A 19,822-nucleotide genomic window follows, 5' to 3' on the forward strand; every position below is an offset into this window, starting at 1 on the left:
GTTAGCATGTAAGAAATTTAAAATGACACAATATGGTAAAAATAGCAGAGAATGAACTGAGAAACTAAAAGGAAGGTAAACCTAAATGCATGAAAATTCAACATTCATTAGTGATCATCTTCAGTTTTTGATTGACACTTGATGCTCGATAACTTTTTAAAACAATGAACTGGAAATCATCATGACTGTCTGAAGAGATTTCAGCACCAGCACTAAGATTTTTACATTCAGTTTGTGGTTGACTTGTTAGCCACTTGTATATAGTACAGATTTATCACAGATCAGATCACAGTGTTGAGAAAAGCAACGCTTTCCTGGAATTAGAAAGGATCCCCTAAACTGTCCTCAGTTTAAGACATCCATTGTACAAAAGCACAGAACCACCACAATATGGTTTTCAAAGAACTTAGTTACCAGTAAGCAAAATAATCTTAGCTTCTGTAGTTCATTTTCAATACTGAAATCTCTGAAAATGTTGCAACTGTCAGTATGACAGGAGATGTTTACAGTTATCTTTAACTCAATCAGATTTTCTGGAAAGAACCAATTCAGCAATTTGGGATTATAGAAATTATGTATGTAGAAGCAGCACAAAAGAAGACATCTGTTCCTTTTTCTTTTAAACAGAAATCATGTTAATTTTAGACCAAGGCACAAAACGTTTAGTGCATAAGCCAGTTCCTTGCAAAATCTAGTAGTTCATCATTTAGTTTTGGACCACTTATACCCATTCACACTATTCCACTATGCTACTCCTGAACTCTCCTATAAACAAATCAAACATGATTTCTGACAAGGATAAAACTTCCTTAATGCTGAAAACCTCCATGTAAAATAAAGTTACATTAACAAAGATGAAAATGCCTCCTCTTATTTTGAGTAAAACAGTACTTTACAAGCTCACTATGGATTTCTTTTTTTTTAATGCCTTCAATAAACGCATGCAGGAAAATCTTTTTTTTTAATGATTCATTAATTCAGTTGGTCAATATTTCCACTTTCATCTTCTCTCAGACTTTGAAGGTATAGAAACAGAAAATGTTTGGAGAAAAAATTCCATTTTAAGCCTTTTGAAAGCACTAAGTGCTGCTTTACTTTGGTGTTCAGCACTTAAGACAGTATGTTATTGAAAGCATTTGTCCTAAGGATGGAGCTGCATGTACAGTAACCTCTCCAAAAGTTGAAAGTAAACTTTTCTTTTGGAACAGCACAGAACACAAAGCAAACATGGCACTGGTACGGCTCAGAGAAATTGTTAGTGCAAAAAAAATGGGAAGATTTTGATCTGTATTGTTTTTCCAAAAGCACTACAGATCCCATTCACAGAATTTATATGCCACTGAACTGTACCACATTAAAACAATTACAAACAAAAACTGAAAATCTAGGGAAATAGAAGGGCGTCATCTCTCCCAAAAATAATTCCCAATTTATTGACTGAAACCAATGACATACCACTTACGTTTTCCAGAGTTTGGGTATTGGAGCAGCTGTTTTTACATTTGTTTTTATGTTGTGCCCCCCCCCCCCCATCCCGCACCCAAGGAAAGTGGCAGATAAATTAGAAGAAGGGGACATTTACTGTGACCTCATGCTCCATTATTCTAATGCAACTAATTGTTGTCTTGTTTCATTAAGCAATCAAAAAACTAGTCTCAGAAAACCGTGAAGCAGAAGGTCATGGTAAAAAGATAAAGAACAATGCACTTATACAGGTGCATCCTCAGCAATTCAGATGTCTAAGTGTTTGTTCTCTTGCCAAGAAATGAGTTTGATTCACATGGGAGTTTCAGAACCATTATGGAAGTATTACTGAATTTCAAATATAAAATTAAAAAAAAAAAGAAAAAAAGATATAAAAAAGGATTAAGTACCTGGTTCCATTAACATGGTTACTGATAAAAGTCACATTTTCCTCATTATTACACATGCATGTAAGATGAAGAAAAAGTGTAGAAAGTAATAAAAATGTGTCGCCTTCCCCCTCCCTCATCCCACATTTTTCTGGGCATAAATTAAGCCTTAAAAATAAAAAGGCTACTTAATATCTGTGACATGCAATTTTTCTTTTAATTAAAAAGCTGTGTTGTGTTACATTACAAAAATGTCCACATGCATAAATCTAAAAAAAGCCCAAAAATCTACTGTAAATCTACAACATACTAATGATTTACATTTGACTGCTGATTCGCATTATGTAGAAGTCTTAGATTTGGTAAAGCATTGTAACAATGTAGGAAGGCATCTACATCTTTAAACTCTGGACTGTATTTGCTTTTTTTTTTTTTTCCTATAAAATTGCATGAAGGCTAACTAGAGAGGCTTCCTATCATAAAATTCCAAAAACCCAACATGTGATCCCTGTCTAGGTCATTCACTTACAAATACTGCCCTTAAAAAGCACATATTTCTAATCATTCCATTATTTTGTGAACTGAACTTATACACATCTGATCTTTTAAATTATTCATGGAAATATCAGATATGATAGGAAGACAAACCTGAGATTCATTTGAAGTACAACAGTATAACTTGCTAAATCCTTCATTAATAAAGAAAACCTCTCTGAAAAGCCTTCCCAAGCTTTTCCCTGTTTGTTTGTTTTGTGTAACAACAAATTCTGAAACATGTGCAATTTTATCTTGTCATGAGTATACTTCAAAGCACTGTGATCTTGTCTGATAGGCGTAGGAAATTCTGCACAATCATTACAGTAACTTTAAGACTCTTTTCCACCTTGCTGTAAAGGTCAGAAAAAAGCTGCAAACTAGGAGGAAAATAGCGTATCACCAGAGTGATGTGCCTGAAGCTTTTCAGAATATGTTGTTTCTCCCTCCTTCCAAGTGTCTGTCTCCATTTTCTTCTAACAGCTCACAAAACGTAGTCAGTTTTATGTCAAGTTAAAGAGTCACATCGGCTTAGTACTAGTCTTTCTATGCAGTATTCGACTTGCTCAGTTCCTGCCTGATAGCTGGAGAGAAAGAGAGAGAAATTAACAAATCAAACATTTCAAGTCAAGGAAGAAAGCCAGAATTCACAACTAACCTCTTAAAGAAAGTTCATCCTACTAAAACGTCTCAGAAAAGGAATAGTCTATATGTAATATGCCTCTCATATGGTTAAAGGCAAGTGTCAGTCTCAGCTAGGCAGAACGCTTTTCACTCCTATTAGGTTTTCATTAACTTTTTATTTTTCAGTTCTACACCTCCAGCAAGTCTACCACTGAGATATCAAGGAGCATGTGTGTGGGCTTATTTATTTCAGTTTAGCAATAGCCTCTGGGCCATACACTGTTTGCATCGTATTATCCAAAAGGCTGTGGTACACAGCATAGCCAAAATATTAATGAAGAAAAAGTATTTTATGAAACAGTTACTGATTTAAGTATAGGGAAAAGCACTGCATTGTAGTGCAAAACCAGTCAGCTCTTTCTACCACATCTGTTAATGACATTTACTATTTTACCAGTTGTGGTACCAGTTTCAATATGACCATACTTCATTTTGGTACAATCCACAAAGCAGTAAAAATGAAACAAAACATTAACACCCACACAGTTTTATTTACTTCTTGATTCATCGATCTTAAAGATGATTATTCCTAAATAATTTCCCATAACTACGGAAGACTACTTAATAAAATATCTTCTGTTAAAATAAAAATGAAAACTGTGAAAATTATTTTTACTTGAATCTTACATTAAAGACAAACATTAGAAGACTGGAAGTTGGAAACATAGCCATAGTGAATATTATCAGTTTTGAAATATGCATCCCAGCAGCCCTGGATTATTTTAATTATAAAAATAGCCCGTTTACAACCACGATATAAAAAATGTCTCAGAGCACATATTCAAAAAATGACACTTGGTGTCAAATCACTTAAAAAAAAAAAAAAAAAAAAAAAAACAGAGGAGAGGAAATAAGACATACAATATACCAGTAAGAGCAGGTCTGGCACTGTACTGGGTCTGGCTGGGATGGAGTTAACTTTCCCCACATCAGCCCACACAGTGCTGTGCTCTGCACTTGTAGCTGGAACACCATTGATATCCCACCAATGGTTTGTCTACTGCTGAGCAGTGCTGGCACAGCATCAAGGCTGCCTCCAAATCACCACAAAGTAAAAGGCTGCGAGTGGGCAAGAGGTGGGGAAAAGACATCGCCAGGGCAGCTGACCTAAACTGACCAAAAGATATTCCAAGCCATATCAATTCACGCTCAGCAATAAAAGCTGAGGAAGGGGAAGAAGGGGAACTCTTGTTATAAAAACCTGTCCTCCTAACAACCACAATGTCTGTCAAGGCCCTGCTTCCCAAGACGTGGCCGAATATTGTTTGCTAACAGGAAGCAGGGAATATTTTTTTTTTCTTTGCTTCCATGCAGCCTTTGCCTGTTTTTCTTCTTCCCTTTAGACTGTCCTCATCTCGACCTGTGAACCCTTGTCCCCATAGGCACAAATGAAAGAATGCCAACAGACTATCAGCAAGTCTATATTTTCCAATATTTGATTCTCAGAATAAAAACATACCAAGCTTACATTTTGGTGCAGCTTAAAAATTACTTGCTCTGAGACTCAACAATAACAAAATAAATTGATACTTACCATCAATGAGTTCCTCCTTTAATTTCGTTAACTCCTTTCTCATTTCATCTAAAATATCCTGTGGTGTCAGAATAATAGATTAGTTTTGGAACATCTAGCTTTCTACTGAGAGAAATCCAAAATTATTATAGCCTTCAATCGACCTTTAACAATTCTGAAATTTATATTCCACACTTTATCATAAGAAATTAATCCCCCAAATCTGAAACATTTAAAAAGTACGTCTTATAAATTGATTTCAGTAGTACTTATTAAAGAAGGGAAATACTTAAGTTAGAATATTGCACTAATATAATTGCTAAATAATAATAGGATCATCCCTTTAAAATAAGGGAGCTTTATCATAGATGAAAGCTCATATGCAATGCAAAGAAATCTAATTAAAAAAAAAAAAAAGGCCAAGAAAACATTCAAAGGGAAAAAATATGGGATCAAGTTATCAAGTTAGCCCCAGTCACGAACTGGAATTTAACCTAATCAAAATGACTGAGTTAAATGCTACCAATTTTTTCTGCAGCCTTCTGTATATCTGATTTGGGATAATTATTTTAAGAAAATGCTTTTGAAACCAGAGTGGGAAGTACTGTCTGTTTCTGAAAAGTACAGTCTCATCCCAGGCAAAACAGTAATCATCACTAAACACATCCAAAAGATTTCAATTTTAATATTCAGCTCTTTTTCAGCTTTTCAACACAATTAGAATACTAATGTGCAATACTAGACATTTTTTCGATGTTCCTCAAACACATACACACACCATATATGCACGAACCCTGTCTTCAAGTAACAGCATCAAAGCTTAAGGGGTACCCTCATGCAATTTAAGCTCCTGGAGAAGGTGGTAAGAGCTGCATTCCTCCCGCTAGAGAATGGATATGCCAACAAGCTGCTATGAAGCACAAGAAAGGACTTGCAATGTGTCAAATACTTCATAGTAACTGCCCATTTTGTCCGAAGACAAAACAATCCACCCTAAACAACCTAGCCATCTAGACTCAGACTGCTGGAAATTTGGTACATCTGAACTTTATGAGATTATAGGATCTACACAAACTCAAAAGAACCACTGACAACATCATAAAATCATCCAGACTGCTATCTGCAAGTTGTAGCATGAGTGCTGAAAATCCTCCATAAAATTTGAGGAGTACCTGTTTTATCTCCAGAACAGACACTACAACCCCAGACTTTTATTTAGCTAAAAAGGATTACGAAGTGAAAGATGTCTCTTTCCAGAACAACAGCAAAAAAAAAATCATATTTGCACAGAGTGCAGACCTTTTTTTTTTTTTTTTAACCGTCTGGTTGGAACAGTTCCTAGAAAATAGAAAACTACATTTCCTCATACAAGACTCAAAATAACCCACAGGGAATCTATCTGTGTTAACATCAGAAATGGTGGGGTGTTTTTTGTTTTTTTTTTTGAGCCAGAAAGAACGTACGTTCCCTGAACAACCCACGTATTAGCAGAGGCATTATGAAGCATGACAGAGAAAAAATATACAGTAGTATTATCTTATTGTCTTCAGTGGAGAACATGGAGCACCTCATAGAAATGTTCTCAGATCAACATCATCCCTACATCCCAGATATCTGCCACTCTCTAAAGAGAATCTTGCTTGAAAAGACATCACCTACAGTCAGCAAAGATGATCATATGGCCTCAAAGGCAGACTTCTTAGGAGCTGGAGGAACAAAAGTAAATTAAATCCACTTGCTCCTGTGAGGGTTCCTATGAGGAACTGCCTTCCATCTAGCATGGGAGGTCTTAGTCTAAATATTAGAAATACTGTTAAGTGATGTCTCCTGCCTTGACACAAGTGACACATCTGTCGCTGAGGTTTTTGTTGCTCAGATTATGGTATGCTTGGCAAATAATTGTCACGTACAGGTTAAGTGTTAGAAAAGTTTTCCAAAGCATCCTGTAACATGTTTTGCTAATCTAACAGGAGCCTTCCTTCACACAAGGCTCATTTCTACGGATAGCCAGTATATAGACAGACAGAAAATGCGATACCACTGGATGCTATTTCATCACCAAGCTCATGACCACAAGTGCTCAACTCTGATATTTAAAAAAGGTTATACTTCGGTAGGTAGAGCAGTCTTTGTTTTGTGAGGGAGGAGAGGGGAAAGAAAGGTTTTCCAAGCAAACTAATTTTACCAGTTCTATCTGTATTATCAACACCATCTTGTGTATTCCGTGTAATGCAAAAGCAGGAACAAGCATCTGGGAGAAAGTAATGGGGCTGTGTAAGCAGGCATCATACAGTTATAGCTCCTAAGAATACTGAAGTAAGTTTGGGAAAAAGTAACTACTAATAATTAAATAATTACTGAAGTTTGGAACTAGTTAATAGAACAGTTCAAAACTGGTATTTGAGAGCTCCAGATCCTAATACCCAAGTTTTCTATACAAAGCATGATATATGTACCTGCTTCAATCTGTCATAATCTAGACCTTCTGACTGTACTCCATTGGCACTGGGTTGCCCCGTTGGTGTAGATTTTGGTCTGCAGTACAAAAACAAATCAGTAAGTTACTGGTCACTCATTATTACAACATACATAATACATCTCCATCAAACTTGCTAATATTCATCTATCAAAACAATTATTTTTAATATTAAAAGAAAAACAAAAAAAAATAGACCCAAAATACCACACAGAATGGAAACCAACAACCAAGAACATTTTCCACGCACTGAAAATATTAATCACCATAGGAATAAGTTATTAGTTCAAAACAAGAACAATTCAACTTGCAGACATATTTCATTGTCAGTGGTTTCCGATGTTTTTATGGTGTTAATGAAAAACTGATCTCCTTTGAATGTCAAACACTTTTCATTTTCCCCTTTAAAACTACGTATCTCAGGAAAGGCTCTCTGAAAGAAGCACTCCCTCTTAATGAGTGCATGTTGATACTGCAACCTAAAAACATGTGGTGTGTGGCATCACCCTTGAAGACTGAGAATTCAGCATGGCAAGACTGAATAACCTGATCTAATTCTTGCTTTGAGAATGCATCGGAAATAGATAGCTTCCAGAGGCCCCTTCCTATGTTATTCCATGCATTGTAAAGCTACTGAAAACAAATACTCAAAGACACTGTAATGGCAGCAAGTTTTATCATATAATGTTTGAGGAAGTTCTGATGTGTTGGTTCTAATGTTTGGTTACTCTCCTAAGACATTGAAACTTGCCTACAGAGATTATCCTGCATTCTTAAAACGTGTTCCAAAATAAGAGGATTCTCAACCATGTCATCTCCCTTTTTCTGATCCCCTGTTTATACAATGTGCAACTTTCAGACTCACGTACTTAACTACACTTCCAAAGGGCCTTCCATATGCACAGCTATAAGCAGAGACAGAAGCTAGATGCTAACAGCAGAAACAGAGAATGGTTCTCTAAAACACGAATGGCTGGCTGGCATCAGACAAAGAGGAAGGAATGTTCTGCTGTTCTTAATTGCTTTTTACATCCTAACAATCTCTGTGACTCTATAAAAGGATACAGAAAAAATGCTTGTAAAAAATTGCTGACAGTTAATTTCAAGATGTTTCCCTACTGTTAGAATTATCATCGGATGTAGAATTTAAGGGTAGGGTGAAGGTATAATAAACTGGGTTCTATTTCACTGCCCATATACGTGGTATCACTGAACAAAAAGCCTGGCTTACATTCAGTTTCTCACTTACAAATTCTTACATAGGAGGAATTAATTAAACACTGCATTTTTCAAGATTTGTTACTTGAAGATACAACCTTTTTTTTGTTAAGCTGGAAGGTGACCAGGCACAGGAAAAAAATAAACCAGCAGGAAAGGTAGTTATGCTTCTTACTTTCTTTCCCATGCACAGTATCTCATTTCAGTACGAGGGACACAAAGCAATGTATCCATTGCTTTAAAAATGCCCAGATAAATGGAAAATTATTTATCTAGCACAAACAAGCTGTGCTCTCACTCAGAAAAAAAAAAAAGAACCCCAATAATATACTTATTTTTTAAACAAAAGCAGTACTTTCAGGTCTCACTCATCTTCCCTTAAAAGATAGTAGTTTATCCATGAAGAAATAGTTTGATTACACTCTGGTTTTTCAATAATAGCAGAATGAGCCTCATTCCTGATGGTCTTGATGACTTAAAATTTGACAGGCTATTATTTGCTAACAGAAGAAAAACACTCCAAGTGCAACTCTGAACAGAAAAGGAGATGCACACTTAATTGTCATTTTGATACTACAGAAACTTCCTCCGGCTTGTACTCTCCATATTTTCACCTCTTACTGGTTCTCAGTGTGAAAAACAAAGACACAGCACGTGACAAGAGTTTTTTCCACGCAACCTATATACAGTAACATTTATCACACTGGCATCATTCTAATACAAATTCATAGCTACCAAGTAATCTGGTGACAGCATTTTAAATTTATACATCCTTTTTTTTCTTTTTTTTTTTTTTTTTTTGGAAGGCAATAACTCTGGTGCAAGTAGTAGAAAACTTAAGACTTGTTTTTAAAGCTTTGCGACTAATTCTGTGCACTGACAAGTTACTTATGTGAAGTCCTGTTGCACCCATGTAGGAAAAAAACTGCCCACAATTAGTCATGCAAAACAGAGTCAGCAAAAGCAGTGTTTAACTGTCCCTTCGCTGATGGACTTTGCATCAAAGTAGGTGCAGGAACATTGTTATACCACCAGCTCTATTCTTCACATGGGATCAGAATATTATTAAACAAGTTCCAAAATAGACACTGCTAACATTACTGGACTTGAAACACACTGAAATGAAATACACAATCCATGGATTAAGATAGAATAAGGAATATTAAGTAACTTTATTGTAGAAGCACCTGGAAAACAGAATTCACCTTGTAGCTGTAAGAAGATCACCAGTGTGTGCTAATGCTATGAAGATAAACCACAGTTTGGGATCTTTTACAAAAATCTTTAGATACTGACAGTGCTAAGTTCCTTAGGAAATAATTCCTTGCTCAAAATAAAAATCAAGACGGGAACTTTGGCAAGTGCTGCTGCTTCACATACCTGACGTTTAGAATGCTACTTTTGCAGTTAATACCTGAAAGCGCAAACACAGACTGACTCCAAGCAGAACAGTGTGAGTTTTTCAGATTCTCCTTATATTGTTTCTGATCATTAACTGTCTCTTTGTTCCCATATACTAGGGCATTATAGCATTTACCCAACTAGACTGAAATAAAAAAAAAAAAAAAAAAAAAGAATCAGTTTCCTCCCCAAAGCTATTCCTGACGAGAGATAGCAGGGATCTACTGAATGTTTTATTAAAAGAATTCAAACAAGAACATATTTGAGTATTTTAATAAAATTACTTATGCTTTAAAGAACATATCTCCACAAACCGACTGCTGCTTGCTTTGCTCAAAATCTTTACAATAAAAAGGTAGCTTTGCCAATTTTATTTCATATATTCCTATAGTGAAATACCTGTCTAGATGTATAACAGGATAGTCTTCTTAAAAACTTGACCACTCAGTTGTAGGAATGTATTCAATTTTTTTTTTTTTTTTAAGAAGTCCTGCAAGAAATTCTTCATTCATCCAAATATGAAAGACTTTAACTTGTAAACTAGATAAGTTAATTATCTCAGTCAAATCTAGCTTCCTCTCTACCCAAATTATCCTTCTCCTTCTCCAGTTTGCTCAGAGAAAAGATTCATGGTGAATGCAGTTGCCATTAAGACAGACATTAGCTACTGAAAATTAGCAAACGAAACATCCCAACCATTAGTCCTAAAATGGCTACAGAGCACTCCCGTGTGGTTTTTCATAGCATTGCCTAGCAGGACAGTGAGGCAACCTTTGTAATCCCTAAAGCACCTTAAAACAAACATGCAAGATAAAGATTTTATTCATGCCACCATGCAGAATACACCACCCAAGATAAGTATCTCAAAGGGGAACTTCTTATACAAAAGATGAAGTATTCACCACAGTGAGTGCTTGATGAAAAACGAAGGTGAAATTTGATTCAATAATTCAAAGTGTTCAAAAAAAAATCCAAAGCTCTACGAAGTTCAGCTGCAGAGAGCTCTTAAAACCCAAAGGCTTTAAATGTATTTTTTGCAAAATTTTTGTACCACTACAGGAACTACAGTTTAAAATAGTTATTTTAAAATTTGTGAATACTCTCCCAATTGAAACATTAATTTATGTTTAATGATTCCTTTATTTTTTTCATTTCTTTATTTTTTCATATGCTTGTGTCAGGCAAAATCTATTTATCTGTACTTAATCTGTGGCAGCAAGATATGAAAATTCACTTGGAAAATTACCTGCTATTCCTGTATATCTAAGCTTACATTTCTGAAAAATTTCTCAGGATGTTACAGAATGTTCAATCATGGCATATCCAACAAGAATTTGGACCTTCACAGGTGGTGACTAACAGAAATCTAGTATTTATTTCTAATTCAAAACTGGTTCTTAAACCACTTCAATTTGCCTTCAGAACCATCCAAAAACGTTCCAAAAATGGGCTTAGCTGGACAAATGAAATACAAAGAGGAACCTGATCATGCATGTGGTGATTACCAACCTATGTAGAAAAAGTCCACCCTTGGATTGGTAAAATAAATAAATAAATTTTTAAAAAGTAAGAAAGAAAGATTTTAATCATTAAAAAGTCTCAAATCCTAACAGGATAATACCTGTTTAATGAATCATAGAGCCTGTTTTCAGAAACAAGCAGGTTTTTCCATGGAGATTCCCGTCTATGAGTAGGGGAGAAACACTACCTTAACAAGCTATAAAAGACCTTAATTATGTTCAGTTTTAAAATCTTAAATACAATGGAGCCTCACTGATTGTGTTCCAGGAGTTCTATTTTGAACATATCAGGAAATATGAAAAACATGTAGTTCAATACTTAAAAATCTGCACTAGAAAAAAGGGTTTATTTTTAATAGGATAGTATTGATTTATAACATTCATTCTGAATAACAAATCCTTTGTCTAATTACTTGGAAGCTCTCAAGAGAAAATATTGCTTACTTGCCATTTTTGTAAGCACGCTTTATTTAATCCTCATAAATGACCATGTTCACTCTGTATAGGTCAGGAGCAGGTTTTCTAGGCTTAATAGGTGAAAGATATCCCCCCTTGCCGGCAAACATGGTATTAGTGTTTCAAGTAGCAGCACCCTTTGACTAACTCACTCAAAGAACCTTAACAATCTGCTCATAGAGATAGAGTTGTCAACTTCAGAGAATTTAGAAAAAATGCAAGGATATTTAAGAGAGCCTTCTATTAATACCTTTTCTTTCTTGGAAAACTTTATCTGCAGTTTTTACAATATATGCTATGGAACCTTCCAGGAGGTTATGACAACACTGGAATTGAATATTGATATTTGATTAAACAAAGAATTCCTTATTTAAGTGCTTATAGAGCATACACTCACTGAGGCTCTAATTAGTCTGAATTATCAGTCTATCAACATCTTCAACATGATAAAGGAAAAAGCCCGATGGAGAGATTTTCTTAATACATCTCAAGAGAAGTCTCAAAACATTTGTAATTCTTTCTACATTTTTAAATATGCTGAGAATAGGAGAATCTATGCCCAAATGGTCAGGTCAGCAAATACCTCAAATAATGAAATATAAAATGCTCTAAATCTCTTCAGGATTCCTTACAAAATTATTTCTGTGATTATTGAGTTCCCCCTCAATATCATGTATTTATACCTTAATCTGCTTGAAAGCTAGAGACCTCTGTTAAAGCATGTAAGATCTATCAGGTAAGTGTAGGAAGAAGAAATCAAGGCAAAGTTTGTGAAGCAGTATTTTGTTACACTGGCAGTAGAACAGGGAGGACATCACCACCAATGTTACCTTTTTTTTTTGACAAAGCAAAACCAAACAAAACAAAAACAAATGAACAAATGAAAAGAGACCCACAATACAAGCAATCAGAATCAAGGCTGGAGAGATTTTAAGTTACTGGACTCAGTAATTTCTGGAAGACATGGATACTGATAGTCTGATAGTGTTTAGTACACAATTTTAGAACTGATGAGACCTCAATGGCAACCTCAACAACAAGTAATGCCACTTAGAGGATTATTTTCTTCACAAATCAACAAATCTTGTATAGCTGTTTCCAACATGCCAGAATCTTAATGAGAATTGAAGTAATTTCAAACAGAATATTCTCAGGTATAACACATTCTTCCGTTGTCTTTTGAGAAATTCAGGTAATTTTTTCAGATTATCACAGGTCAGAACCTTTTAACCTCTGTATCCAGAACACACAGGAAAACTAAAATGAACCACAAGCCTACTTAATTCTATTACTGAAATGCCTACCATAATGCCCAGTACCAACTGGAATTCCAGTTGACAAGTTACCAACGACCAGTAAGTGTAGTGAAGGCTGCATAATACTCAATTCGTTAGGATGTTTCTTTGGATTCTTATGAAGCAACTACTGAAAACTGTCACTGAATCAAATCTCACCAAGATGTTTAAATATCAAGATATACTTTCTATAATTAGCACAGAAATAGAAAGAAGAAAACTGTTCAGTAGATTTATGACTGAATATATGAATGATAGCACTGAACTTGGTCTCCCCTGCAGGAAAATTTCAGACTTAAAAATGTAAGGAAATAGAAAGAATTAACCCTTTCTGTAAGCAAATATATACCACAATTATTGAAGTTATATACCAACAATTATTAAGTAATCTTTTTGCTTTACTTTTACCTTGAAAATTTCACTTTTCACTATTCTTCAAAAGCAACACTTTATTCTTAATTAAAATTGCCAAAAGCAGTTTCATAGCAGGACTTTTAAACCCCAAAATTTTGCTTTGTATTATTTTTGCTATTTTAGTCAAATATCTTTAGCAGCATGAGCAACAACAGCAAACTTATAGAAAAAGATAGCTACTGGTACAAAATGGAGTACCTGGATATAACAGGCGACTTGCTTCCATTCACTGTGTTTGTTCTTTCCCAAGGCTTTCTTGTTAGTTCTGTGAAACACAGAAAAAATAAAAACTATTGTCTTTCATTTGTTGTATAATTATGTGAAGAAGCTTAAGTACCTAGCAATTTAAGTCAGTCATTTTCCTTTTTTAATCTACATTGCATTAGTTCTTTAATATTCAGCTACCTCCTCTTATATTCAAATTATTTTTAGCCATGCAATCATTTGTGTTGTAATAGCATCTTTGAGCTTCACTTTAAATCTAGACATTGCAAATGCCATTTGATTCTTCACAGAATCACGGAACCGTTGAGGTTAGAAGGGACCTCTGGAGATCACCTGGGTCCAACCTCCCTGCCAAGCAGGGTCATCTAGTGCATGTCTTAAACCAAGTGGGAAAAAGTCTACCTTGCTTTACATATTTTATTGCTTTAGTTGTGAAACATGGAATTCTGGAACCATAACTAAACAGTCAGCTTCAGACACTGGGGGAGTATGTTTTTAAACTAAAGGAGTTTTCCTAGCCTGTTAACAAATTACACAAAAATAATTGTGTTAATTTCAATGAAGCAACAGCAGGAATGAAAAAACTTCACACAACTAGTATACCTTACAACAAGATATTTATTTTCCACCAAAGTTGTGTCCCTTTTTGGGATGCTTGTAAAGTTGCAATGCATATTTACCTCTTTCATAACAACAAACTCAAAACTAAAGGTACATTTTGCACCTGGGTCCAGAAAAGTAGTAGTTTACTTACCACAGCATGATACAGGACAAAGTTTTACTGGGTACCTTTGCTATTTCCTAGGCAGCGTATACACTGCAGGTCAAGCACTTTATTATATGTTGCAGAAGAAAACTTCTGGGCCTAGTCCATAGACACAGTAATTTGTATTCAAGATGTAAAAAAACCCAAAACAAACAAACAAAAAAAAAACACAAAAACAAAAACACCACCTATCTTTATATAATCTCATGCTTCATTTTCAATTACAGTGCCTCTTTTTAGTTCTGTTTATACTCCTCTCCAAGCAACTTTGACCCACTCACTATCTTGAGATTATTACAGCAATTTTTGTCAACAGAAGACAGAAATAAAACAAAAAACAAATGAACATTTCAGCTAAGGACTATTGTGTGTTATTGTATGGTGAATGAGACCATTTCCTTTAGTGCTCTTACCTAGCCCTTCCTCATGACATAACTATCACCACAAAGGTTTCATTCTGTATTGGTCAGGTTTTCATTCCTTACAATCTGCACAAATTAAAACATTATTTCTATACTGTGAGCTGTTATTACTTGCTTGCTATTGTTATTTCAGTTTTTAAATGTATCAGTGATCTTTTAAGTCTTTATTTCTGGTTTGGTTGAGGGTTGGTTTTGTTTTTAATTGCTGTTTTGTTCCCATTATTTTGTACTGTTCAATTCTGCTACACTGGGCAAGCTGAAAGGCATAAATGTTCTTCTGAATCTCATACTAATCAGGAAGCTCTCCAGCATTCAGCAAAATTAGAAGAATATCTGAACTGCAGAAGTCTACTAGCACAGTCGTCTGTGACCCAGTTAATTACACATTGCCGATGCTAGTAATGTCTCAAGCTTTATTAATTTGCTATATGAGGCTTCACAATTTGTCCAGCCTTGGAATTATTTTAGCTGTATTTGCAAAATTATCTGAGAATTTTTTTGCCATGGCTGCAGCTTGTTCAACCACTACAATCACTATATAGCTGAAACAGCAAAATTATTCAAGTTTCACATGTCTGTTTTCTATTCTATATTTTTGAGCTTGCTTTTTTTACATTACCTAAGATGTTTTAAGTTACATTTTATTTAGCTTTATGTAACTGTGTTTCTTCCTCTAAAAGGAATACACAATCTGCAGAGAAGGACTAGCAGGTCTACACAATCGTGCCATCGCTCTCCCTGTAAGCACAAGAGGAGAGAAAGAACATAGCTTCTTAACAGAGCTGAAATAAACTCAAGGAGACCCAAGCTTAAGACAGAAGAAATGTCTCCCCTTTCAACCTCATACTCCTCCTGACAAAGAATCTGGAACACTGGTAGTTCACAGTACATAGCAAAGGTAAACTTAACATCAAAGTAAGACGTAAATGCTAGCAAGTCCCTGCATAACAATTTCAATCATATTAATGGCAATTATATATAATTACACAACTAGACTAATAAGCACTGATATCCTGTAACTGAACAAAGACTAATTGTTTGATATTTTAGCAGCCTGCTCAAAACAACACTAGAAGAACACGACAGATCCACTACTCAGATTGCTCAGCATAATTCAGATACAACTACCAGACGTCCATCTATAGAAAGCAATATATATCTATATATATGTCTATCTATAGAAAGCAATGCTACATAGGGCCTCTAAGAAACACCACAGCTCACAAATCTTCATTTCTCATTCAACAACATTGAATTCAAAAAAGAACACCACTCAGACTGTGTCATACAGGGCTAAGAAAGGATTCATCTTCATTTGAAAGGGCTAAGAAAGGATTCACCTTCATTTTGGTATTATTATACATCAGATTCAGTATTTTAATAATAATTGTAATAATTCAACTCCTCGCTTAAAAGCCCTGATGTTTCCACCTGTCCTTCTCAAGTCAAACAAGCAAGGAAAACACTTTTCCTTCCTTCCACATATTACTCCTAACTAGATCTCTACCTTTTGGCAGCCATGTAGCTAGGCTTTTCCATTCTTGGAATAGCATCACTTCAGAGAATTGGTTCTCATCCCCTCACCAATCCCCAACTGCATAGTTCAACCCTTTCTCCAAAGGCTCCTCTCCTGAGAACAGAATACTTCTTTAGCATGACAAATACTTTGATGCGAAGGAATGGGGACAGACAGATGGCAAAGTCCTCAAATTTAAATATAGGATAGTAACAATATATCTGTTGTTCTAAAAGGTAAGATGTATTTCTCCCTACATATTTAGGATCCTTACTCCTGAGAATCTCACCAAAAGTTTTTGCATTTCATCCTTGTCTAGTAACACCACCTCCCTCTTCATAGCCTAAGTTTTTTCTAGGCCCCTAAAATAGCGCATTTGAAAACCACCTGCTTATTATACTTGCACCCTAGTACATTATTGCAATAATTTGTTGATTTTTTGACCTGGCCTCTACTTAATATACCGAATATTCCTCTTAAACATTTTAATGACATGCTCCAATGATGATGCACAGCATTATCAAAACATTTTACATCATCAAGAAATGAGGTGGAATCTCTCTTCTAAGGAAAGACTCATCTCCAGGTGCATTTGACATTTAAGTTCTAAGAAGCGTCTCATCACAGCCACCAAAGAAACTACTTTACTTCCTTCCACTGTTCTTGATTTCCCTCTTTTTGTCCTATATTAATAAGAGAAGCATCCCAAAAAGCAGACATTTACCCAACGCTCACATCATCTCCATGTTAACAGGACAAAGCAAACTCTGAAGAAAAAAAAGGGTGGAAAATGATAAGATTTATTGCCTTGCAATCCTATTTCTTTAAATGACCTGCTGTATCTCAATGGTAACAGGTTTTCCATTATTTCCATTAAGACACACCTAGCTCCCTGTCTCTTTTTATCCCACAGCTAGTGTTTACCCAGAACTTGATCACCCTACAGCAATGTCTTTCAACAGTAAGGCCTGCAAAACTTCAAGTGGCTGAATCATTTAGTGAAGAAACACATATGGGAAAGCAGTCAGAGAAAGCTAAAACATACTGAACACTGGTGTGCTCAGTACCCAGCCATTTTCCTTTTTCCCCTCTGCTTCAGGAAGAGAAGCAGCATCTCTTGGGATGACAAACTGCACATTGTCCCTGCTATGCACAAGGTGAGAGGGGGCCTAGGAAGCTAACATGCAGGAAGGTACTACTCAAGTACAAGAAAAAAACAGTCTCAAGTGTCAGCCAGATTTTGTAATACAAGTATTTACAGTATGAATACACATGCATGCTGATAATACATGCTGACCAACTACAGAACTGGTGATACAAAAGCTTTCCTTACTGACTGCAGCAGAAGTGCATACTGCACAGCTCCTAACTCCACCACAGTCATACATCAGCAGAGGAATTAATGCTTGAAGAATTTCTGCACCGGGCACTCCTGTTGATTTAGGAGAGACACAAGCGAATCCTTCCTGAGCTAAGTGATAACTGTTTACATCTGACCGACAGTTTTCTATGTCTGACTTGAGGGAAACAAACTACCGCACCAGCTCATGTCCTGTAATGACAAAGACAGCTTGCTTTCACATTCACTGCCTGCTGTTTCCATGAATCAGCCCCACAGGTTCAACACCAGAGGATACTGCATTTGGTAGAGTGCTTCAGTAGATGTTTTTATCTGCTGCCTTCTGAAACATCTCAGAACCAGAACCATTCTACAGTAAAATGTCAGGTTGTAATCAAGGGCTAAGAGCCAGACTCCAAAATTTAACAAGCTTATTGAGATTCACCATTATATTTTAGCATTAGAGTCAGAGTTCACAAACCTATGCTACTTACCAGGTGTGCTTGTTGAAGAAGCCTTAGAAGTTGAAGACTCTGATTCTTCCTGATTAACAGGGAAGAGAAAGGAAGGAAGAATAAAGGCAGGGGTGAGGGGCAGAGAGAAAAAACACACCTTTGACTCTTGTGAACTTAGTACATGAATCTCAACCATTCAAATATTTAATTCTATTTTTTTTTAAACAGAGATTTAATAGCTCTGTTCGATTTTATGCAGAAAGTGAACGAACAGTAAAACCTTCTCAAAACAGAAGATATGTATGTAAGTATGGCAAAGTATAAATAATTTCCATGACATCATTAGAATCTTTTTCAAGTATTGAGTAACTTGACATAGATAAGATTTCTCAACTCACGGTCTTGTCTTCTTTCTGGTCTTGTTCTGTTGATCCCTTTTCAGCAATTCTTCTCCTACAGGCAGAGACAAAAGTTACCAAGATCATTGTGGCTTTAAGATGAAAGACTGCTCTTCACTGTAATTAAGGATACATAAAGCTTGTTATTTAGATAACTAAATATTAGTGTTAAAGTACTTTCAGAATGCTTTCAGGGCCAAAGCCCTCTTTTCCAAGTGATTTTGGGTTTCCTTATCCTTTTGAAGTTTATATTCCCTACCGCTGCACAAAGACTTACAGAAAAGAAAAGTACTTCATTATACTCGAGTAAAAACGGCTATTCATAAAACGTTATCAACTTCACAGAGCAACCACATGAGCAAGCATATGTTTGTTTGATCCTTAGCCAGCTGAAAACAGACACCGAGAATCTTACCTCTAAGAGCAGCTACAGCACAGCAACAGCTACTTACCTCCTGGCCAGCAGGGCACTCATTTCTTCCATCAAGCCACTACCTCCCAGGGGAAGTGGCCCATTTCCACGGCCACCGTCTGTTTTAGATGGAGCAGACCCTCCTCCTCCACTTGAACTGGAGGAGTCTTCACCCTTTGCAATACACAAAAGTAACAGTGTACATGCAAACAATTATAGCTGACAATGAAATAAGCAAAGTTCACATAGTAGAAAGAAACAGTTGTATAAAGACTGCAGCACCACCTATAACTTTTTAAATAATGAATTACACCTATCCAAGATGTATTTTACAGGGCTATTAATCTGAAACAAAAACTACAGCCAGTTCAGGAACACAGAAATTAGAAATAGAAATCAGAAAAAAAAAAAAAAACAAAAACATAACAGTTGCATTTACCCGTGACACTTTCCTAAGTTTGGCTCCAGCAAGTGCAGCTGCTAGTCCAGTTAGAGGGCGATTTTCTTCAGACATAAATCCGACGGAAAATCCAGAGGCAGGAAGGGGGGGAGCAGGAGGTGGGAGGGGAACAGCAGGTACTTGGCTAGGAAGAGGAGGTGGTGGCGGTGGTGGCGGAGGCCCTGAAGGTGGAAGTGGAGGTGGTGGTGGTGGGCCTGGAGGAGGTGGGGCTGCTGCCGAAGACTGAGCTGGGCCAGGGGGCAACGGGGGTGGGGGAGGAGGTGCAGGTGGTCCTTGGACAACACCTAGTATCAAAGAGAAAAAAAGAGACTATATTAAGGATTTTGAAAGGAAAGGTCTTATTCTCTCGAAACACAGGTTCATTTTCTCTGTGTATAAGTTAATACTGGGAAGTATCCTTTTTGTAGGCAAGAGAACACTCCAAGTTTCAGCAGGGGAGAACATCCTTATTAAATGCACTAGAAG

General features: G+C 36.1%; 1 protein-coding gene across 8 annotated transcripts in view; it reads right to left on the reverse strand.

Annotated features, from left to right (window-relative positions):
* Positions 1-2,047: 2,047 nt before the first annotated feature.
* The window catches only part of ENAH (ENAH actin regulator), an 86,889-nt gene continuing 69,114 nt past the window's right edge, over positions 2,048-19,822 (reverse strand). For 4 of the 8 annotated variants that reach the window (XM_084284891.1, XM_084284889.1, XM_084284885.1 and 1 more), the window contains 9 exons: positions 19,337-19,641; positions 18,938-19,071; positions 18,486-18,540; positions 18,127-18,175; positions 13,563-13,629; positions 11,301-11,363; positions 7,041-7,119; positions 4,606-4,663; positions 2,048-2,971 (listed from right to left, as the gene is read on the reverse strand). In XM_084284891.1, coding sequence (XP_084141017.1) covers positions 2,934-2,971; positions 4,606-4,663; positions 7,041-7,119; positions 11,301-11,363; positions 13,563-13,629; positions 18,127-18,175; positions 18,486-18,540; positions 18,938-19,071; positions 19,337-19,641 — 848 coding nt within the window. In that variant the 3' untranslated portion in view covers positions 2,048-2,933. The remainder of the gene's footprint in view (positions 2,972-4,605; positions 4,664-7,040; positions 7,120-11,300; positions 11,364-13,562; positions 13,630-18,126; positions 18,176-18,485; positions 18,541-18,937; positions 19,072-19,336; positions 19,642-19,822) is intronic. The other 4 variants (XM_084284892.1, XM_084284890.1, XM_084284886.1 and 1 more) reach the window with 1 other exon arrangement.

Source organism: Netta rufina, assembly GCF_964035555.1.
Source record: "Netta rufina genome assembly, chromosome: 3".
Taxonomy (NCBI): Eukaryota; Metazoa; Chordata; class Aves; order Anseriformes; family Anatidae; genus Netta; species Netta rufina.